This window comes from Myodes glareolus, chromosome 4 (assembly GCF_982192425.1).
Source record: "Myodes glareolus chromosome 4, mMyoGla1.1, whole genome shotgun sequence".
NCBI classification, from domain to species: Eukaryota; Metazoa; Chordata; class Mammalia; order Rodentia; family Cricetidae; genus Myodes; species Myodes glareolus.
This window is the reverse complement of record NC_142029.1, coordinates 55,249,791-55,273,896: the sequence shown is the minus strand read 5'-3', so window position 1 is coordinate 55,273,896 and position 24,106 is coordinate 55,249,791. Positions and strand designations below refer to the sequence as shown.

The following is a 24,106-nucleotide window of genomic DNA, read 5'->3' as shown; positions in this document are numbered from 1 at the left end:
CTGTCTTTTGACCTAAGGCCATTTCTGTATGTTTGACCCTTAAAAAACAAAATCTCTCTACTGACTGGCAAAGAATAACCCTGCTCCACTATGTCAGTTTCTTCCTTCTTCGGGCAGTGCAGTTAACGACCTCAGGAGCAGGAAATCATCCCCTCATCACATACCAGGGTATTATTCACAGTTTACTCACTGTGAATAGTTCCCTTAAGATAGAGACAACAACTAGTTGAAGATTTACAAACTTCCCAGGGCCAATCTACTTTCTAAAAAGCCTGCTTATGAGAGTGGGGAACAGGTCCTTTTTCTGGTTCTGAAATACACCAGGGGTGATAACGTCAGAATTTCTCTGGGTCTCCGGCTGGGTGGGAGTCTGTGGTCCTTTGCTTGAGCCCATTTTTTTGCGGAGCAGTGTTCTTAGAGCAAAAGTTGGGGTTCGCCTCTTCGTTCGGGAGCATCTGGCCACTGCTGGGAGAGTCTCAATACATCTCTCAGTTGTTTGATGTTCCCTCAAAATGCCGAACTGTCTCTTTGAACCTGGAGTCGCACTGACTGGGAACTCCTATTTTCCTTGAACATTAGGAGACCTGGAGGTTCGTTCGTGGGGGATTCCCAGGGTTCTGGGGATCACAGCAAGGCCAGAGTTGTCCTCCCGGTGGAGGTTTCAGAGTCTTTCCCCCGACCCACCCACTCAAGGCCGAAAGCTGGAAAGAGCAGGGTCCCAGCGAGGCTGGGCGAGGCGGGCGGGCACCGCGCGAGGGGCGGGGCGAGGCAGCCCGAAGCCGGGGCGGGGCCGGAGCGCGGCTCGATCCGGCCTAGGCCTCGCCGGGCTCCGCCTTGCCCGGCTACGCAGGCGGTAGGACTGCGGTAGGGGCCGGGCGGCACCATGGCGGCGGCAGCGCCTGCTGCTGCGGCGGCTTCTCCTGAGGCGCCGGCCGTCACGGGCACGGCAGAACCCGAGACAGGAGACGAGGACAGCCGCGAGGTCCGAGTGCTGCAGAGCCTGCGCGGCAGGATCTGTAAGCGGGGCCGGGATCGGGGAGGTGGGGGGGAACAGAGGGGATCCCGGGGCGGCGCGGCTGAGGGTGGGCGGCAGGCGCGCGCAGGGGTGGCGGCACGCCCGGGACGGGTGAGCCTGGATGGGGGTGTGTTGGGGGAGGCGCCGCGTCGACGGGACGGCGCGGGTCGGGGCTCCCCTCGGCGCGAGTAGGGCGGGGAGCTGCCCGCGCGGACAGGCGAGCGGGAGGCGGGCAGGCGGGCGTGAGGGGCGCCGCCTGGAGCGCGGCCTGGACGCGGGAGCCCGGGGCGCGGCCGGGGGCGCGCCGAGTTTCCGGCCTCCCTCGGACGCAGGCCTGCGGGCGGCCGCGGACGACGGGAGCGGCCCGAGGTGGGAGCCCCGTGGTAATTACCGGGGAGGCGCGGCTGGAGGAGGGAGGCCGGCCGGGTTGGGGCGGGGCGGGGCTGGGCCGGGCGGCGGGCTGAGGAGGGGGTGCGGGCTCCCTGGGGCTCCCGGAATCCGGCGAGGTCGAGGCAGCTGCTGGGGGCTGCGGAAGCCGGCGGCTTGGGGTCGGCTGGGCGCGGCGAGGCGAGGCGAGCAGGCGAGCGGGACGCCCGAGTAGCACGGGCCGGACACCTGTGCCCGCCCCACCTTGCTGCGGCGGCGGGGACTTGAATCGAGAGACGGCGTGACTGACAGGGACTGTGGGCAGGATGTAGTGGCTTCCTGTGAGCAGGTCTCAAAACACAGTCACCCAGCCCGCACTTAAACTTCATTCTTTCCCGTGCATTTGTTACTTTTGTGAGAGCCGCGCTGAGGAGTTTAGAAGCTTACTCGGGGACAGGCTAGTGTGATTGTCCTTGCGGTCCTCAGTCTTTTAAATGACCTGTTTGATATTAGATTACCCCTAGCTTATTTAGACGACCCCCCCCTTCACTGTTCGAAAGACAAATCAATAAAACTTAACTTTTGTTGGAAGAAAAATTTATTCAGTTCCTTCAGATTGGAATCATGCACCACGACGTCTCTTCTAAACCCATGGCTGTGAAAGATAGTTTATGTTTTGTGTTAGGCTGGCTAATACCGCTTTCCTCAGCAGAATATAAATTTTTTCTTTTTAAATATTCACGCTATAACTTATTTTGGATTCTCTCACTTTTTTAAAAAGTTACTCCCTTTCAAAAGAATTTGGAATTTTATTAAAAACCCCAGGAGCAAACACGTGAAATGTCACTTTTTATTCCCTGTTGTGATTCTGGAACTCTTAATGAAGACCTTTTAGGTATTAAAACTTGGGAAATAACACCGGAGCAATGGATGCTTTGTGAGAGTCTTAAGTTCCCAGTATTTAAGTTACTTTCTTAGGGGTAAGCTTTTCACAATTAATATTTCTTACAATTAGTATTTGCATATATGTAATGCTTGGGTACAGCCAAATGAATTAGGATTTCCTCCCCCGCATTGATCTGGCTTTCCAGATTTTTGCTACTTTATATTTCTCTATGAATTGATACTAGACACTGTCTGTGGAAGCCTCGCTGATCTATAAAAGCAGATTGTATTGTGGCGGTGGTGACATATGCACTGTTGAAGTTGAGCCTTAGGGTTGGACGGTTTCTAGAAGGACGTAGACACCGTCTGCTCTGACGGTTTGGCAAAAATATCACTCCAAGAAAGATTTGGGTGCAAATTAAAAAAAAAAAACACAACTTAATTCCCGTGGTTTAGGCAGCCCCACTACCCAGAAATTGGCCATTAAGCTCCTGGGAATGTTATTTTCAGTTTAACTGGGGCTAAAGTATTACACTTGCTTTCATCCTAGGCGGTTTATCTTTTAATTGCTCAGCTTATAGCTCGGGTCATGGTGTGACTGTTTCGCAAAGAAATATATTTAAATAAAGAAAGCCCCTCCCATTTCTGTGTCCTCCTTTTAGCTGGTATAATGTAGAGCTGGTTAAGCTTGGGAACCTTGCAAGGAGATGCTCTTCTCTGTTCCTGAAACTGACATGTGGGGTTTGTAAGGTGAGGGCCGAAGAGTGGCAGAAACAGCAGCAGGTGTTGAAGTCACAGAAATGGGCTGATGGTGGTCTGAGAGGGGAGATACTGAGAATGGTGATGTCACCCCATTCCTTTTCAGCATACTGAGAAACCTTGGGGGAGGGCCTGAGAGTTGCCTGTTGTCCTGGAGATGTACTTTAAGATTCAAGACGGCTCTTTGGGGGTCTCTGATCTGCAGTTAGTGACCTAGACAGCTGAAAAATCCGCCTGAGAGGAAACATTCCTATTTGTACTCCTGGCCCTTTAGCTCTGAACCATCCCGGTGAAAAGTGAGCATGGATCGATGTATATATTATTGAAGTTCTAGAGATAGGTGATAGTCCACACCCTTCTTCAGGTGTCTCATTCCTGATTTGTTTATGTCCCGTGGATTTCACAAGGTGTGTGGTACCAGATTGATGGGTCAACGCAACTGCAGGGTAGGGAGAGGGCTCAGCTGGCCAGGTGCCCGCCGTGCAAGCCTGAGGACCTGCCTTCCTCACCAGAGCCCTTGTAGAAAGCATGAGTTGGGGAGGAAGGCTTGCAGCACATTCCTTTAATCCCTGCAGTGGGAGAGTGGTCACAGTCAGATCCCTGGAACTCACCAGCCCGGCCAGTGTGGCTGAGGAGAGCTTTTAGTTCATTGAGAAACCTTGTCTCAAGTAATAAAGGTAGAGAATCTCAGGCACCCGCATACACGGGCGCCCACATGCACATCTGTACACAGTCACATGAACAAGAACACACATACGCAGAAACCATTTTATAGCTGCCTTTACACAGCTGGTTTAAGGAAATCTACTATTGCAGACAGTATTTTGAGTTATAGACTGATGCCCAATTCCTCAGGTCCGTTTACTATGCTAAAAAGCCTGAAAACATTTTGAATGGTCAGCTTCCTTAACTATATTCAAGGGGTAGAGTTGTTGGATATCTTCAAATTGTCACCTGAGCCTTTAGTAACTGAAGTCAGAAGTATTTTTGGTCTGAACTACTTTGATGTAGGTGGCATACCTAAGGCTAGTTTGCATGCCCCCCCCGCCTCCCGCCACCATTACACCTTATTTTCAGGTGAAAGAAGGGTTTTAGACTTTCTCTTTTATTTATATCTTCAGGTTTGGTGTGACCTCCTTTTTGGTTACCACATTTTGTTCAGTCTGCCCTTGTCTAATTAAGTCCACTATGCACAGGCTTTTGGCTCAGGGGATAGATCTGGTTCATAAAGGTACCAGCTGTGACGATTTGTGTGAAGTGTTTGATGTATTGTATAGTGAGCTCTGTGAGAAAGTGATTGTGACCCAAGAACTCACTTAGGATTTTGATATTTTCAGACCAAGAATAACTTACGACTGTTTGACAAAGCAGAGAGCACTTAACAGTGCTTAAGCTTAGGGGCCTGGTGTAATTAGTCTACTGGGATTGAATGTACACTTAATTCCCAGCTTTTGTTCACACCTTTGTGTTCCTCTGTAGTCTCATGTGTAAATTGTGAATAGTAAAAATATCTGTCTCACAGGATTGCTATGATGATACCCCCAACCCACAACCAAAAAAGAGCTGGGTCAGCCATGGGCCACCTCTTAGGAAGGAGTGAAGCAGGAGATAAAGCCTTATCTGATGCTCTTGTCCAGCACGCACTAGCATTTCCTGGTGTACGCAGAAAGCTGTGTTCTGCTGTATACTTTGTTAGGTAATATTTCTGTGACTTTAGACGGCTCATTTACCCGTGAGCTTATTGTCTCCTCTTTATCATCTTCAGAGTGGGACTAGTGCTTTATCACCAGCCTAAGAATCTCCTCCACATTTATATTAGAGAACCCTACACATACTTCAGAAACTTGCTCCATGTGATTTAAGTCTTTGAGACAAACCTACCCTCATTTCTAGCCATAGGGCTTTGATGCAAAGAACCAATATTGCAATTCATGACCATTTTCTTATTATAGAAATCATTTGTATATGTTCCTGTTATACTGTGAACTCTCAGTTTAGTATTCATTCTTGTTTGTTTTATTTTTGTCGTCGTTTTTAACAGTCTCACTAGAAGAGGGCAGGTCTTTTGAAAATACCTCCCTCTCCATGTCATCCTGGGGATAGTCTCAGAGTACTGCACGTGGAAGGATCTCTGTATTGCTGAACAAACCAGCACATGTCAGTTTTCTCAAAGGAAAACTTTATGGATCTCTCAGGAAGTTCTTTTTTCCTTTGAAAATTGGAATTTTCACTTAGCCTAGGTTTGAATTGAGGCCAAAGTTGCCTCGTTAGGAAAGGATTACATTTTTCTAAATGCTGACTTATTAATTAGAGTTTTAATTGTTATCTGACTATATTCATAAATTGTTATCTGACTATATTCATACATTTTGATATTAGTTGACCCTGGAACTTGGAAAAGAAAATCTTAAAATTATACTTTACACAGGAAGTGTTTTTATTTGGCACGGCAGGTTTAAGTGTTTTAGTAATAAGATATAAATCAAGACATTTTATTGACTACCCAAGAGTTGAGAGGAAGAGATTTAAAAGGAATTATTCATGCTAATAATTCATTATTATCAGATCTTTGAAATGAGATGATGAGTACTTAATGGGGGGATTTAAAAGGTTTACTCATGGTAATAATTCATTATTGTCAGAAATTTGAAATGAGAGGATGAGTTATTTAGGATGGAAGAAGAATCCATCTTTGAGATGGATAGGAACTGAGGAGAAAGGGATCTTTGTAAAGTTCACAGAGCAGTCAGCTAAGCCTTTGCTCCGTGGAGGACAGGAGTAAACCTCAGTGAGTTCATAGAGGGGTTTTTGTAACTGAGAGCTCTTTGAATAGTCCCAGAAGTGACTGTGGAACTAATGCAGCTGGAATAAAACCATCATTTTATAGCCTTTAGTTATAGACCCTAATCCTATTTTCTTGATGATGTGCTTTATGGAATTATTTAATAGTAGCAGATTATGTTTTGCCTATTGATGTATTTCTATACTCTTTTAAAAACTGCTAATAAAGTTTTGTTGTATAGTCTAGTCACGTATTATTGTTAAATTAAGAAATATTTTATGTAAATTAAATTTTTATGACATCTAGTTATGTGTGGTATTTTAATCATCAAAGATCTAGCTAAATTGGCTTCATTTTTAAGAGTGTGCGTGTGTGTGTACTTGTGTGCACAAGTCCACATACAAGTGTGTACATGTGTATGTGAAAGCCAGAGGAAAGTTTCAGCTGTTGTCCTCAGGAACACTGCCCACTTCTCTTATGGCATGGTGCTCAGTAATTAGTCTATACTGGCTGGCCAGCAAGTCCGTGGATTCCTCTGTCTCTGCCATCCTAGTGCTGGGATTACACACATGACCCCCCACACCCAATATTTTTGCCTGGGTTTTGGTCTGAGGATTAAACTCAGGTCTTTGTGTTTGAACCCCCTACCCAAATGGCATGTTATAAGGTTATATCAAATACGAGCAGGACAGTGGTGGCACACGCCTTTAATTCCAGCACTCAGGAGGCAAAGGCAGGCAGATCTCTGTGTTTGAGGCCAGCGTGGTCTACAGAGTGAGTTCTAGGACAGCCAGAGCTACACAGAGAAACCCTGTCTTAAACAAACCAAAACAACAGCAGCAGCAACCACAAACAGAACAAACAATGAGCTGTAGTTAGAAAATTTACTTTGAGTGTGGTTCCTAATATCCTTATAGTGCTGTTAATGATAGAATAGCTAAGCAGATTGAGGAACCCTTGCTTCTTTACTTCAAAAATGGGTGTTTGGGTGTGTCTTTAAACACCCCTTCTAGTTCTTTCATAATTGCTTTATAAAGTGAACCATTTACTTTAAGATAATACATCAGAGACTTTTGCTTTAATGCTTGAATTTGTTTAATATACCTGTTTTGTATTTAATATAGTGCTCTTAAGAAATTTGCCAAAGACTTAATAGAATTGTTTGAATCCTAAACATTTTTTTCTATGGCCAGTGGTTAATTTAGTAGTAGTAGTAGTATATAATGTGTATTTGAGTATCTGTGAGGGCATATCAGTCCCTTGGACTGTAAAGTTTGTCTCAAGTTGTGAGTGGGAGGAGAAAGTCTTTACTCACTGTTCTAGTCTAAGATTTATACTAAGCAGAAGTTTTCATTCATTCTCTGCTTAGAGGATTTTAAAGTTTTAGAACCAGAAGAGAAAGAGCATTAACATTTGTGCTGTTCTTGTGCACATCCAGATGCTGATGTTCAGGGACCCACGTGTCACACAGTTACTGACTTGTAAGATGGTGCACTCTCGAAGGTTCCTCCTAGAATGCTATTGACTTATTACTATGAATGTTGAAAATATGCTACATGTAAGGTTTGAAGACTGTTTTCCCCTCTCCAGTGGTTTTCAGAGTGGTGATGAAATTTCATTGAATTTTGTACACATGTCTGTCTGTTCCTGCTGAAGAATTTTGTGTAGTGATAGGATTAGCAATGCAACCAAGCATGTGTGTTATGTGGAGATGAACCTGGGGTGCTTACTTATTTATGCCAGACTTTATCTCAACCCTTTGCAGTCTTGGCTGTCCATCAGTGCCGCTTGTGTTCTTTAAAAAGTTCTGGTACCCAGACTCTAGAATCATCATTTTGAGTGTCTACCAGTTTAGTTTGTATTATTTTAGAGATTATTTAGGCACTTACAGACAATTGTGTATTTAGCTTTTCCACTACAGAGAAATAGAAGCAAAATATGTGTGTTCTGCATCTTTCTTTTTCAATATAACTTGAAAATATTTTCATATTCTCATTAAAAATAATATATTTGTAGTATGCATAATCTCTCATCTGGATGTATTGTATTTTATTTAACCAGTCACCTATTGATTGACAGTTAAGTTGTTTTTGCCTTTGCAGTAGCAAATGTTGTATGTGTGTGCGTGTGTGTGCGTGTGTGTGCGTGCGTGCGTGTATGTGTAGAGTACTGGGAAAAGAATTCAGAGTCTTTGTACTCTACCACCAAGTTGTATCTACAGCCCAACTGTATGTTTGTTTATTTATTTTTTTTGTTTTGTTTTGTTCTGTTTTTCAAGACAGGGTTTCTCTGTGTAGCCCTAGTTATCCTGGAACTTGCTCTGTGGAACAGGCTGGCCTGGAATGCACAGAGATCTGATTGCCTCTGCCTCCCCGAGTGCTGGGATTAAAGATGTGTGCCACCACCACTGGCTACTGTATGTTATTTTAAATGTGAGCTCTCACTGTTTCCCAGGCTGACCTTGAATTTGTGGTGATCTTTTGTTTTGATTTTTGTTTTTTCAAGATGGGTTTCTCTATGTTATCTTTGGAGCCTGTCTTGGACCTCACTCTGTAGACCAGCCTGGCCTCAAACTCACAGAGATCCACCTCCCCAGTGGTGGGACTAAAGGTGTGCATCACCACCGTCGGCATGATGATCCTCTTGACTCCTGCAGCCGCTGAGTGTGCTGAGATTTCTGTTTGCATCACTGTATCTGGACTTCATACAGATTTTTAAAGAGGCCCCTGGAAAAATATATGCAAAAGTACTTTACAAAAGATAATAAATTATCTAGTAAATACATTAAAATGCTGGTGAAATTTAACAGAAATAAATCAGAGAAATAATTGTGTGAGTATATCACCACTTACAAAAAATGGAAACCTTGCTTATTTCAGTATTTAATGAGTGCGTAGGAAAACATACTTTGCACTTTTCTTGTGATTTTAAATTTATAAAACCATGTTACAGAATTTTGGTAGTGTTTATTAAAATTTAAACATACTTTTCTTATGTGTTTTTACTTTCACCATATTGTCCTACAGGCACATACAAAGAGGTTTTGTGTTGGTCTTGTATGTTTAAAAAAAAAAGACATAATTAAAGTGTTCGTTAACAGGAAAGTAGATAGTCTGTTCATACATATATACTGTAGCAGTTAAAAAGAATGAAGTACGTATATATTAGAATGACCCCAAGATGTATTATTGGGTGGGGAAAAAGCGTTATTAGAGTAATGTGTGTATGTATATATATGTATATTATGTAGATATATATCATAAATCCATTTTTCTGTTCATCTACCCATCCATCCCTCTAATCTGTTTTTGTGGTACCTAGGATCAAACCTGGGACATCACAAGTGCTAATTAAGCTTTCTGTCACTGAGTTACAGTCCAACCCCTTAATGTGTGCTTTTAAACTCTTGGGACAGTGGGCTTTTCTCTGTAAACTAATAGATACATTTTATTAAAAAGATGTCTGAAAAGATGTATAGTTTTGATTATTTTCAGTGGTGGCAACGGGAATTAGTCTTCCTTGTAATGACTTGATTTTTAATAGAGAGTATAAGTGTATTGGAGATATTATCAAATATCTCTTCGTTTCTGTTTGTACAAATGAAGTATTAGTCAGATACTGTGAGTCACAATTCGACTTGAATTCTCTATGTAAAATCAGGTTTGGTAACATTTTAAGTACACATTGAAATGAATAATATCAACTTTTCTATTTTTAAATCTTATTAGTGTGTGGGTATAAATTTTATTAGTGTGTGTATGTGTAAATGTATGTAATTCTGTGGAGAGGGGCATTCATGTGTGTGTGTGTGTGTGTGTGTGTGTGACAGAGAGAGAGAGAGAGAGAGAGAGAGAGAGAGAGAGAGAGAGAGAGGAATAACTTGAAGGAGTTGATTCTCTCTTTCACCATGTGGGTCTTTCATACTGAACTCAGGTTGTCAGGATTAGCACCAAGTGCCTTCACCTGCTGAGTTTTCTCACTCGCCCTCCCTTTTACTATTTTTTTTGGCAATTTTAAAGATTTATACTTAATAATGTATACATAAGTGCAGGCGTCTGTGGGAGCCAGAGGAGTTAGCGGCAGTTGTGAGCCGCTCTGATGTAGATGCTGGGAACTGAGCCCAGGTCTTCAAGAGAGTATGTGCCAATCCCATAATTTAAAGAAAGTAAAACTTAAAAATGCAAAGGATTCCTATATACTTTGCCTGTTTGATCAGTTGTTTATGCTAAAAATGTTGACTTTTCAAAAAGTTAATAACTTTCAGAGGGATGTTATATTTGAAGGTCCTCAATAATTTTGAACCTGTATATTTGAGTAGTCTTATTTAAGTAAAATTTCCTGGGCCAAGTAATGGTATCGCATGCCTTTAATCCCAGGACTCGGGAGGCAAAGGAAGATCTCTGTGAGTTCGAGACCAGCCTGGTCTACAGAACAAGTTCTGGGTGGACTCTAAAGCTCCAGAGAAACCCTGTCTTGAAAAACAAAAACAAAAAACAATCAAAAAATTCCTCAGTACATATGGGGTAGTGAAACCGTGTTTATTGGATATTTACTGATTTTCAGGTAATGTGCTAGAATAGTTTGCATTATATTAAATTTGCTTCATTTTATGTCGAGCATTGTTGTTCTTGACTTTAAAGATACGCAACAGAGAGCTCTTCAGCAGTGTAGACAAGGTCTCAGCAGCTTTGTTGACAAGGCTCATGTCTTTTCCCACCAGGCTGCTTGTCTTCAGTATATTGGAATGAATTTGTTTCTGCTGACAAGACTTGGTGATTACCTCTAAATTAACCGTGGTCTAATGAAATGGATAGTCAATAAAGTTAGAATGTTGTCAGATGTAGTATAAATGAGTCTAGGGATTCATAAGAAAGTCTTTTGTTTTCCTAACTCTGCTTTTGTGGGTTTTCTGCCCACTGCTTGCTTGCTTTCTTGTTTCTCTCTCTCCCCCTTCCTTCCTTTTCTTCTTTTTTTTTGCTCCTGCTTACTGTTTTTTTTGATGTGAAATCTCTCTATGTAGTTCTGGCTGTGCTCAAACTCTCAGTCTAGCTGGAGTGCTGGAGCTGCAGGCGTGTTCCACCACAGCCACTGATTTCTCTGCTGTGGACTGCAGTTTCTTGCTTTTGAGTAATTCTAATAAATACACACCTTTATACAGAGAGGGGGATGTGTAGCATTTGTTATTAGGTACTGCTTTGTTCCTTTTGAAAAGGGGCTGATAAGAATTCCATTACCAAAGATAACAGTTAAAGCCCCTCTAAGGCCTGTTCTTGTGGCCCCAGCTCTTCCACCATTTGTCTTTAAGCATTTTGCTTGCCATTACAGGCTCTCTAGGTTGCCTTATGAACCTTGCTAAGCATCATGTAACTGCAGGAACCAATGGCCTACCTCAGCAGAGATTACACCATAATCTTTGTTTGCTTTCTCACCATGCAAAGGGGCCTGTAAGAACCATAGAAACCAGCACACATTCAAAACTGACACCATAAGTGGGCAAGGCAAACCACAGGAAGATCGTTCTTGCACTTGGTAACATACTTCTATCACCATGGACACTTCCTGGCAATGTCTTGTGAAACTCGCCTTTTCATGTACAGTGGTTTCCTAACTTCTTGTTCTAGACTGAGCTTCCGTCGGAGGCGATTAATATCACAGTACAGATAGCTGCAGCTGTTATTGTGCATTATCTTTGATCAGGACCTAGTAGTTTGGATAAGGGAATTGTTTGTAGATGTTAATTTTTAAGAACCTCTAGCTAAGCAAGGGTATTGATAGTTACTATTTACTAAGTACTTTCTCTGTTTTAGATATTCTGTCAAGGGCTTTACCACAGTTAATGTTCACTGCCATCCTAAGTATTATCTCTTTTTACACAGGAAATTGAAACTAAGGACATAATAGATTGTTAAGTGCCAAAAGTTTATATTGAAACCCAAATGTCTGCTTTAAAACACATTTATTTAACTTGCTGTATTGTCAATACCACTTGTTACAGTGGTATTTTATTTGTATTTTAATAAATATAGCTTGCCTGAAGATCAGAGAGCAAACCAGCCATACTATTCAGCCATACTGGCCAAGGAATGGTGGCACACACCTTTAATCCCAGGACTCAGGAGACAGACAGATCTCTGTGAATTCAAGGCCACCCTGAGCTACACAAGATGAATCTGTCTAAAATAGAAACAAAGCTCACACAAAGGTGATCCCAGCACTTGAGAGGTGGAGACAGGAATGGTACGGCTGCATGGACAAAGGACTATACAGGGGAAAAGGCAGGAGCTCAGTGGAGTGTGAAGTCTGAGGATCCGTGGAGACAGGATCTCACTGTTTTGGTCTTAAGAGTTGATAAAGAGGTAAAAGTTCTCTCTAATGGCTGGCTGCTTTGCTCTTCTGATCTTCGGAGACAGTATCTATCTCTGGGTTTTATTATTCATGCTACAGCTTGTGATTTTAGAATTGCCCTGTTGCAAAAATTGAAATTAAAATTAGAAAAATTTAAAGACTTCATTATATATTACCATATCATAGCTAGGATTATGTATTATGTAATTAGGTGAAATTTTAATCTTATCTAAGCTCCTTAACATGAGTCCATATTTTTATATATTTATTTTTTTACCTTTTTAAAGACTCATTATCGAGTGTATGAATGTTTTGTTTGCTGGAATGTGTATGTATGTATATGTGCTCTCCATGTATACCTCATACCCTCAGAGGGTGCCAGATCCCCTAGAACTGGAGTTATGGATGGTTGTGAGCTATCATGTGGGTGTCAGGAACTAAACTCAGGTGCTCTGCAAGATCAGCAAGTGCTTTTAACTGATGAGCCATCTCCCCAGCTCCTAGAGTATATTTTAAGTATGTATATTCTCTCTTTTTTTTGTAAAGATGTAGTGTTGACATAGTGTCATATCTTCTCCCTATGTAAAAACAGCACGCTTGGGTTGACATTTCTGTTACGATGATAACATCCCATGTCACTCAGGGCAGTTGATACCAGGTTCACTGAATTCTCTCTTTAGAGTATTGCTTCCATTCTTTTCTTTCCACTCTTTGCTTTTTGCTACCTCAATCAAGTCCCTTGTCAGAATTTTCTGAAGTGTGCCGTGGAAACAGAAGTTTCTGGTTGTTATCAAACATTCAGAGGCTTGTATTAATTAAAAATGCTCAACTGATAGCTCAGACTTGTTACTAGCTAACTCTTGTGCTTAAATTAACCCATATTTCTTTTTTAAATTTCATTTTATATTCCAACCACAATTTTCTCTCTCGCCTCCACCACCAGCCCACCCCCATCCCTTCCTCCCAACGTGGGTAAGGGAGCCCATGGGGAGTCAACAGAGTTTGGCACATTAAGTTGGGGCACAACCAAGCCCCTCCCCCCTGCATTAAGGCTGAGCATGGCATCCCACCATAGGGAATATTAACCCATATTTCTATCTATACTTTGCCATGTGCCTTGGTACCTTTTCTCAGTATGGCGTTCTCATCTTGCTTCTCTATGTTTACCCTTGACTCTGGACTCCACCCTTCTTCCCATCATCCATAGTCTGGTCATCTGCCTATACTTCCTGCCTAGCTACTGGCCAATTAGAGTTTTATTAAACCAATTTGAGTGACAAATCTTACAGTGTAAAAGAACATTATTCCACAGCAAGACCATATAAAAGAATTACTTTTAGTAACCCTTGCCTGGAGGTGGTGACTCTTGACTTTAATCCCAATACTCAAGTGGCAGAGGTAGGTGGATCTCTAAGTTGGAAGCCAGCCTGGTCTATAGAACGAATTTCAAGACAGCCAGGGCTACACAGAGAAACCCTGTCTCAACATAAACTAAAACAAACAAACAAAAAACCCAAAAACTTAGTAACCCTTGTTGCTGCTCCAGATTTGTCTTCCTACTGCAGCATTCTTCCAGTGTTAATTTCTGTATTTTGAAAAAAGTACTTATCACTTGAAAGATTTATTTTGAAAATTAACTAAAATAACATGACATTCTTAAAAAGTCTACTGTGAAATACATATTATTTAATAATATGTTAGCTTTTATTGTGGTTTGACTTGCCCTTTTCCCACTGTAAATAGTCTTTTTCTTGGTGTTATTTTGTCTGGGACCCTGACCTATTTTGATTTCCTTTGAGGGTTAATCCCTTTTGGATCTGTGCTGACTCCTGTCCTTTGTATTGAAAGTATGCTTTGAAGTAGGTCTGAGTTTACCAAGTCTCTTCCAGACAGGGATAGAGTCTCAACTACTATTTTAGAAGGAATTTAAGAATAGAGTGGAAAAGCAGTCATACTATGGCTTTTGACTGTGATTTATTCATTGATGCTGTTGCTGCTGCTGATTTACTTTACTAAAACTGTATTGCTTGCCTAATTAATGCAAATCAAATGAGACATTGAGAAAATTCTTAGGGGCATTCAAATATTTAAGAGATAGCTTATGTTAGTAGTATCTTTTCCTAGGATATGTTATAAGTACACAGTACAACCTACTTATAGAAATATATAGATGGGATGTTCCCCAAACGTGTACATAGATACATACACATATATACCAAAGTCACTGTTGAACAACTTGATATTCTAGTGCTAGATACAATTTATATGGTAGGCTAGGAAGATGGCTCAGTTGGTAAAATGTTTGCTACAAAATCATGAGAATCTGAGTCTGATCTCTACAACTCACATAAAAACAAACAAAAAAAAACCCCACAGGTGTGGTGGTATATGCTTATAATTCTAGTTTGTTGGGGAGGTGGAACAGGAGGATCTCTGGGGCTCAGGGGCTAGCCAGGCTTAGTCAAACTTGTTAGCTCCAGGTTCAGTGAGAGGCTTTGTTTCCCAAATAAAAAAATTACATGGTAGGATCTAGGCACAAGCAAGCCTCCCTGCCCACATGGAGTTATTGTACAATCTACACAGGGAGGACAAGCATTGAAATAACATTGGAACTGGAATGGTGGCTAAGCAAATAAGAGCACATGCTCTTCCAAAGGACCTGAGTTTGATTCCCAGGACCCATATTGGGTGGCGGCTCTCTACAGCCTGTAATTCTAGCTCTAGGGCTATCTATTGCCCTCCTGTAGCTTCCCCAGGGGACTGTACTCAGGCGCATGCACGGGAACACACACACACACACACACATACACACACTGCATTTAAAAGTTAAAATTACTAGTTTTAGGCCAGCTAAGGCTACTTACTGAGACTCTTTCTCCAAAATAAATAAATTTAAATAAGTTACATGTAAATTTCTTCTTTAATATAAATTGATCTATGTCAGCACACTAAAGGTTAAAAATAGGTCCCTTGTATACAGTATGTGGCATGTTATAAATGTAAACAGGAGTGGGTACCACATTTAATGACAGAGGATGAAAGTAGTCAAGAAGAACTTCATTGAGAAGGTAACTTCTGCATAACTACCTAAGGAGATGGGAGAAACATTTAGTCACTTTTTCCCATTGTCAAAAAGTAAACAGTTAAAAGCAAGATAATAAATGACAATGGAAATAGTAACAGATAATGGAAATCTTCCGTTAAATGAAAACTCTTCCATATAAATGCCATTCATTTAAAGATCATCAGAATTTTAAAGTAAGATTAAAAATGATAATAGCAAAAAATAATAACAGCTAACTGGTAGCACAGGAGTCCCAGCACTTGGGAAGTAGAAGTAGGAGGACCAGGAGTTCAAGGTTACCTGTCTATCCCTGGCAAAATAGCAAGTCCAAGGTCAACATGGAAGTCCTTGTCTCAACCTTCCAATACGAACACCAACCGAATAATAAAATAAACACACACACACCACATATATGTGTGTGTGTGATAAGGGAAAAGTTACATTTTATTCATTGGATAAAACCTCTGTCATATAATGTGAAGGTATTTTTGCCTACTTGGAGTATATCTGTGAAACAAGAAATGTTTGATTGTCTTAGGGTGTCTATTGCTGTGAAGAGGCACCATGACCATGGCAACCCTTATAAAGGATAACATTTAATTGTGGTGGCTTACAGTTCAAAGGTTCAGCCCATTATCATCGTGGCAGAACATGACGGTGTGCAGGCAGACATGGTGTTAGAGAGGTAGCCAAGAATCTCGCATCTTGCAGGCAACAAGCAGTTGAGTGAGACACTGGGCGGAATCCTGAGCATAGGAAACCTCAAAGCCCATCCCAACAGTGACACACTTCCTCCAACAAGGCCATACCTACTCTAACAAAGCCACACCTCCATAGTGCCACTCCCTTTGGGAGCCATTTTCTTTCAAGCCATTACTCTAGTAAAGGGTTTTTTTTTTTTTTGCTCATCTTTGAATGTTTGAAAAAGGGACACTTTAAAAGAAACTTAAGACACTTCAAAAGAAATTTAGTTAACAGTTATGCATTAAACCATATTGTAAGCTAAAGTGCTTAAGGAGTATTGGTTAAGAACTGAACAAAAACATTTATTATAGAATAAAAGAAGTTATGCTGGAGTGCTGTCCTCATCTTTGCAATGAGGAGCAGTTGGTTGTGAATGAAATACCTCTTGACCTTGATTCATAGTTGATGGAAATAGTGACAGTCATAAATAAAATCAAATGCATACTTTTTCTTATAGGGCCTTTGTATTTTTACAGTACCTTGGCATGTTTTGTGAACATGAGAACCTGAGTTTGATCACTAGCACCCAAAGAAAAAATGCCAGATGTGTCAGTGCATAGCTATAATCCCAACTCTGGGGAGGCAGAACCCTGGGACTTGTTGCCAGTTAAATCTAACTGAATAAAGGAGCTTCAGGTTCAATGAGTGAAGTATTTTTGGTGTTTAATGGAGACCTTTTGGTGGGGGGAGTTTGTTTCATCAAACCACATAGCGTGGAAGGAATCCACAGGTTCTCATCTTTTGTGGAAACAAAAGCAGAACCTCTTTTCTAAAGCAACATTTCTATCCTTAGACTCACATTTTGAAGTCAAGATACCTTTATGTTGTTTAACTTAGCAGCCCCCAGAAACAAATGTCTCTCTGTGGTCTAAAAATTTAAAGAAAACACAATAATATACATAATCCAGACTTTCTGTTTATATTCCATTTTACGTGGCTTTTTAAATTTACTCCTTTAATCTATGACTGTCTGTACTCTTTTATATTACTTTTACTGTCTCTTTAGAGACTTTGTTTTATTTTTTAAACCTATTTCTTTTTATTTATTACAGTGGAAGTGAAAATTATTTTTTTCAGTTGACTTACTCAAGTATATCTCAAACTATAGTGGGATGCTATAAGAAATATTTTCCAGAGACAGGTACACTGGTGCTTTGAATTAGAATACATTACTTTATTTTAAAGATTTACTTTTATTTATAGGTATGCATGTATATCCATGTAGGTGCATGGCATATGTGTGCCAGTGCCCTTGGAGACCAGGAAAGGTATCAGATCCCCTGGAGCTGGAGTTAGAAGCAGTTAGTTGTGAGCTGATTGGGAACAGAACTCTAGTCCACTGGAAGAGCAACAAGCAGTCTTCCTACTATGCCATCTCTTCAGCCTTCTCTCTCTCTCTCTCTCTCTCTCTCTCTCTCTCTCTCTCTCTCTCTCTCTGTGGTGGTTTGTTTGTTTATTTATTTATTTATTGAGACAAAGTCTCACTATGTAGCTCTAGCTCTACTGGATCTGCCTCAGACTCACAGAGATCCACCTGCCTGTGCATCCTGCATGCTGGTATTAAAGGCATGCATCACCATGCTTGACTTTTTTTTTTAATGTTTAAGAAGGGGTGTGTGTGTGTGTGTGTGTGTGTGTGTGTGTGTGTGTGTGTGTACACACATGCAGGTGATTTGGAAGTCAGAGGGCAATTTTGTGGAGTCAGTTCTCCCCTACAACGGGTTCTGAGGATCTTATTCAGGTCATCAGAGTTTCATGGCAAGTGCTTTTACCCACTGAGCCATGTCGACAGACCCAAGACCTCTTAGTGATTTCCAGGCCAGTGAGGCACCCTGTGCCAAAACAAAACAAATAGAAAAATCCAACAACAAAAAAGTGGGCAGCTCCTAAGGAATGGCTCCTGAAATTGTCTTCTGGATTCCACACTGACTCCACACTTAATGTGCATGTGCTGCCCCTCCCTCTAGGTTCCCAAAAAAGACTGACTGGAGTTCTCAGGAATGACTTCGAGGTCACAGTGGAAAGAAAGGGCTGTGGTGTTGCTCAGTAGTACAGTGCTTGCCTAGCGTCAGTTGGGACGCTGAGTTCAATCCCCAGTACCATAAAACCCAGCAAAATCACATCTCAAATAGACCAGCAAAAGTTATTCTCTGTTTTATAATCAAAAGAGCCCCGCAGAATTGGGAAAAAGCTCTAACTTGTAACTGTTATTGCTCAGAACCTTGTTACCTTTGCCATGGTTAGGAATGTTCTAGTATTAAGAAATAGCCATTAGCAAGTAGTCACCTTCATCATCACTGTTGCTAATTCTAAATCCAACTCAGACCTCCCATAGCCTGTACCATAGAAAAGGTGCCCTGTAAGTTCCTCCCTCCCTTCTCACATTCCTCCTTCCCTCCCTCTCTCTCCTCTTCTCCTTCCCTTTCTTTCCCTCCCTCCCTTCCTTCCAAAGATCTCACTTTGTAGCTTTGGCTGGTCTAGGACTCACCGTATAGACCAGGCTGGCCTTGAACTCTGAGATCCATCCACCTGCCTCTGTCTACTGAGTGCTAGGAGTAAAGGTTTGTGCCACCATGCCTGGAAAGTCTGTTATTTTATAATGAAATTTAAAAAAAAAACCTAACATTGTTCTTTTACCTTTGAATTAAATAATCTATACCAAGTTTTCTCACAATTTAAATGTGCTCTGTGGATAAAAAGCCTCAGTGAGGGAGGAAAACAAAGACAAAATGAGCTACCTAAACTGCGGACAGGTCAGTGTTACTAGACACTGAACAAAGACAACTTAAACTGCGGACAGGTCAGTGTTACCAGACACTGAACAAAGACAACTTAAAATGAGGACAGGTCAGTGTTACCAGACACTAAACAAAGGCAACTTAAAATGAGCTACCTAAACTGAGGACAGGTCAGTGTTACCAGACACTAAAAAGTGGCCAAATAAAGTAGAAATTGAAAGGCAATAATTTGATTTGGTAACGCTTAATATTATTGGTGTTCTTGAAGGTTCTAGACAGAGGAGGCTCTGAAGCTAATTGTAGGATTTTCAGGGTACAAGTAAAAGAGAAGTATTAGAGCTAGAAGATGGCCCAGTGCATGTGGATTATATCCTAAAACTGCATGAAGATAGTAGGACCATCTGTGAGGAAGTACAGCTTCAAAGGTGCTTCACTTTTGCATTTTATGTAGCTTGATGTTGCAGTGTGTGCTGTTAACACCTTATCTTCTGCTTAGAGATGTCCTAACCATTGGCTAATGCACTTTATAATGAATGGACAGTTAGTCACTGGCCTAGTTTAGAATTACAGTTTAAATTCCTGATAACTGATTAAACATGTTAGTGTGATTTAGAGAATAGTTTTAGAGAACTGGGCATTGATTGGATCAATTACTTTTCAGCATGGCTTTTTGAACTTCAGTCAGTAGTAGATATTGGGGAAAAAAAGCACAAGGTAGGAAAATTGCTTTTATAGAAAGTGGTGCCAGGTGTATTTCTTTATAGTATATAAGACCCAGCTTTTAATTATTCTAAGTAAATATTTGGCAATTTCAATTTCATTAGATTCTGCAGCCAGAATAGCTCTTGTTTCCCTCTTGAGAGTGGAATTGGCAAAATATATACACATTATGCGGCATTATTTTCTAAACAGTACTTAACATGAATAAAGCAGGTTCACGACCAGGGGCAGTGATTTAATGTTCTAAACTCTGACAGTAGATATGGAGTATATTTATTTTAGTCTTAATAACAAATTTTTGATATTTCAGGCATTGTATGATGGTCTCTATGAACTTTGGTTTTAAAATAAATCCATTGTGTTATGCAGAGGAAGAGAGTCTGAGGAATGAAAATGGAATTGCTCAACAAGGTCCTGAGCAGGAGAAGGGGAGGGGGAGAGAGAGCCCCAGTGAAGGGCTAGCTCTAGGTGAAGAGAAGAGTCTGGAGAAGGGATAAGGGAGAGAGAGCCCTGATGAAGGACTAGCTACAGGTGAAGAGAGGAGTCTGATTTCTTACTACTTTTCCTGGAGGGAACTGCTTCACTTATAAATACCATCTCATTTTAGTTAGTTTGGGAATTATTTGCATGGTAAAATTCATGATTCTGATTTACTTGGAATGAGCTTTGTTTATAATGGTTAAGTGGTAATTTCATTTTTTCTGGTCTCCAATGATAAATTTAATAGTAATTAATATTTTATTGTTGCCTTTTCATTGGCACTTTTTTCCTTCTTTCCTTTCCTTTTCTTTTTAGACAGGGTCTCACTATGAAGCGCCCTGTTCGGGATGAAACTTGCTATGTAGACTGGGCTGGTTTCAAACTCAGATCCTCCTGCCTCTACTTTCTGAGTGCTGGAATTAAAACTGACTCTTTGATTTTCTTATTTTAAGTTTTAAAAATTATTTGTTTACTGATTTTTTAAATGCTTTTTAAGTTTCTGGTAGACTTTATAACATATTGACTTTAATAGCTGTTAATTCTAAACTTAAGCAGAAAGAACCCAAACTTTCATTGGAAAAACTGTTCTTCTATGATTTTTCTGAAGTTATGCTTAGGAGACAAAGAGACACTGATCTCATAATTCTTAGGGTAATTAATGTTCTTTCCTTTATGAAACCACCCTGCTTTCTTTTAAAACCTTATTTGTCTATTTATTTATTACATGTGTGGGAGTAGGGATGGGATATGTGTACATACTATGACATGTATGTAGATGTCAGAGGACAACTTTTAGGAGTCAGTTCACCTTGCTTTTGAATCAGGGTCTTTTGTCTGTCTCAAGAGCTGCTGGGTGGTTCTCCTGTATCCCTCTCCCATGTTACTGTAGAAATATTGGGAACATTTAATGTTTACCCCTCCATCCAGCTATTCAGATTGCACACAAATTTATAAAAAAAATAAAGATCTTATGGGTTTGCTAATGAATTGGATGTATAAGGGAATGGCAGGAAGATGATGAGGGAGAGGGAAATAATTGTAGATCAAGGGAAGAGCTTGTGGAAGAGGAAATAAGATTGTTTTTCTGGAACTTGTTAAATTTGAGATACCTACTGGATATTCAGAGGATATTTAAGTTTAGCATGGAGGAGGGCAGATCAGGCCTGGGCGCCACTAGCATTAACACTGTATGCTACAGGTGCTTATAGAAAAGAAGAGGTATTCCAGAACTGAGCCCCGAGGCAATTACAGCATTGTAGTGAGAAGGGGATGAGCAGAGTAGAAGACATAGTAGGAAAGCCAGAAATAGTATGTTGTGGAATCCAAGAGGAGGGAGCATGTTAAATGTTCACTCTTAAATGATGTTGCAAGGGTGGATATAGTAAGAAGAGGATTGAACGTGTGGGATTTAGTAAAGCCAACATTCATTGACACTGGTGACTTTGACTAAAGTTTCAGTTTCACATTGGCATCAGAAACTGATTAGGAGAGCCAAAGAATGAATGGAAAGTGAAAAGGGGGTCTAGAAGTGAAGGTTTGGCAAGAGAGAAGAGGTGGGATGATTTCCCTCTGAATGCTGTGAATATGTTTTATTACCGTTGGTTAATAAAGAAGCTACTTTGGCCTATGGCAAGGCAGAATAGAACTAGGCAGGAAAACTAAACTGAATGCAAGGAAAAAGAAGGCCGAGTCAGGGAAATGCCATGTAGCTGCCGAAGGAGAAAGACGCTGGAACCGTATCAGTAGGCCACAGACTAGTGGGAACACACAGATTAACAGAAATGAGTTAATTTAAGATGTAAGTGTTAGCCAGGAATATGCCTAAGGTATTTCCAAACAGTGTTGTAATTAGTATAGTTTCTGTGTGATTATTCAAATCTGGGTGGCCAGGAGATGAACGTGTAGTCTTCTTGGTCTGGATGGCTGGGAAACCAACATGTAGTCTCATTTACAGGATGATTATTTGCTTCTGTTTGTTTTAATTGGGAAATGTGCTGATGAGAGAAATATGATAGAAAGGAAAATTAATTGCCGATTCAGGAAAAAGTGTTGACAGCAGGAAAATTCTTGAGATGTTACTGGTGGGACAGGGAGAGAGTACCTTTTCTCTCATAGAGGAAGGATGCAGTGATGTGTCATGACCCCATGTGTCTGTATATGGCTCCTCCCTCCACTCTTTTTTGTTTTTAAGCATTTAGGTTTTTTCTTTTAATAAAAAAATACACTTTGATACAGAGTTCTCGGAAAAGGCTTCCTTTAGACCGCCCCACCTCTCTGACCACTAGTTGCTTTTTCCTCTACTCCGTGTTATGACTTCTTCCAGACTGAATTCATATATAAGCTTTGCCTGATATTTATAGAGATATTTAACATCAATTTAAACTTTCTGTGCCAACAGATGAAGCAAAAAATTTATTGCCATATCTTGGACCCAACAAAATGAGAGATTGTTTCTGCACTATAAATTTGGACCAAGAAGAAGTTTATCGTACCCAGGTTGTTGAAAAGTCTTTAAGGTTGGTAGAAAATAAGAAATTACCATTCATTTGATATATATTCATAGGTTTATGTATTTTCCAGATCTTTAATAAGTTGACTTTTTTGAATTAAAACTAATAACTTTTATTTAAAGATTTTCTTTTCTATTATAAATTTATTTTTAGAATTACAGAATATAAGCATTTTAAGGGATCTTGAATGTTCAGTAAACTGGGCTAACAAGTTTGGACTCCTTAGCAGTAGCTCTGGCTAGTGGTCATGTGGCATCTGCTTACTAGCGTTACAGTCACAAGAATTTCGTGCTTCCTAAGCAGTCTACTTGGTCTTTGAACTGTTCTGACACAGAAAGTGCTTGCGTTTAATTGGTTAATGATTATTAAAATGATATTCAACCGTGTACCAAGTGCTTGCTCAGTTCTGGGTTCTGTTTACTCATCTGTCTGTGAGAATGACATCAATGTAGTGCTTGGTTTCATGTGGCTTTTCATTGCCTTAAAAAGTTTTATTTTTCTTTTGTATTGTCCTAGCTCTGTCTCTTAGATTTTCTGGAGAGCAAATTTAGTGTGTCTTTTACATGACACTATTACATGTTTGAAAACAACTATTGTTAAGACTTTAGTCTGTTCTCTAGGCTAAATTTTGCCTATTTATTAAGTTTTCCTCGAAATGCAGCATTTTATTTCTCCAAAGAATAAATTAGTTCTTAAAGTTCACACAAGTTGAAGCTAGAGAGGTGACTTAGTTGATGAAGTGCTTGATGCACAGATATGAGGACTGGTGTGCCATCCCCAGCACCCATGTGAGAAGCCAGGTGCAGTAGCTCCCACTTGTAGAACCGTGCTGAGGACATGGAGGTAGGGATCCCAGGAACTCACTGACCAGCCAGTATAGCCAAATTGTTCAACAAGAGACTTTATCTCAAAAACTACATTGGAAAATGATTGAGAAAGATACCTGATGTCAATCTCTGGCCTACACAACCCCCCTACCTCTGCATATACACAAGAACAAACAGCCAAATACACACATGCACACTTCATACACGTTAACTTACTAGTATATTATCAGGGAATTAGCCTTTGGTAGATTGTTTTCATCTTTGAAAGTATCTCAGCAAATTCTTAATTTGCCTCCTCTGCCTTGGTGCAGTGTTTGTAATTCTGATTTAGAATTGTGCTAAAGTCACGTGTCATGGCACATGCTTTCAATCCCAGCACTTGGAAGACAGAGGCAGGCAGATCTCCATTGACTGTGAGATGTGCCTGGTCTACATAGAAAGTTCCAGGCCAATCAGGGCTACGTAGTGAGAGCCTGTCTCAAAACAAACAAACAACAAAATCAAAAATCCCACCACCACCAAACTGCTAAAAGGATAGTCTTTAGAGACAAAGCAGTGGAGGATTCTGAAACAAACGTGGTTGGTAAATGAAACTGTTGTCATAATGTATTTCATTCCGTTGGATTTCTGGACTATGCTTTGGTACTGCTTTACTTCCTCTCTTTTAACTTACCTGACTTTTCCTCTGAAGTTTGCCTGTGTCTCCTTTTCTGTTTTTCTTTCTCTTTTCTTTCCTCCACCTTCCCTTTCTTCTCTCTTTTTCCTCTGCACACAGGGTCTTGCTATGTAGCCCAGGTTGGCCTCAAACTCTTACTCCTCATACTTCAGCCTCTGCAATGTCTGTGTTATAGGCATACCCTTCTGCATGCCT

The 24,106-nt window shown here is 40.7% G+C and overlaps 1 protein-coding gene across 2 annotated transcripts in view; it reads left to right on the top strand.

The window, feature by feature from the left end:
* The first annotated feature begins 845 nt into the window (after positions 1-845).
* Rasa2 (RAS p21 protein activator 2) overlaps positions 846-24,106 on the top strand; it is a 112,222-nt gene continuing 88,961 nt past the window's right edge. Inside the window, exons 1-2 of one of the 2 annotated variants that reach the window (XM_085689585.2) lie at positions 846-1,016; positions 22,297-22,414. In XM_085689585.2, the coding sequence (XP_085545711.1) occupies positions 884-1,016; positions 22,297-22,414 (251 nt within the window). In that variant the 5' untranslated portion in view covers positions 846-883. The remainder of the gene's footprint in view (positions 1,017-22,296; positions 22,415-24,106) is intronic. The other variant, XM_085689586.2, reaches the window with a different exon arrangement.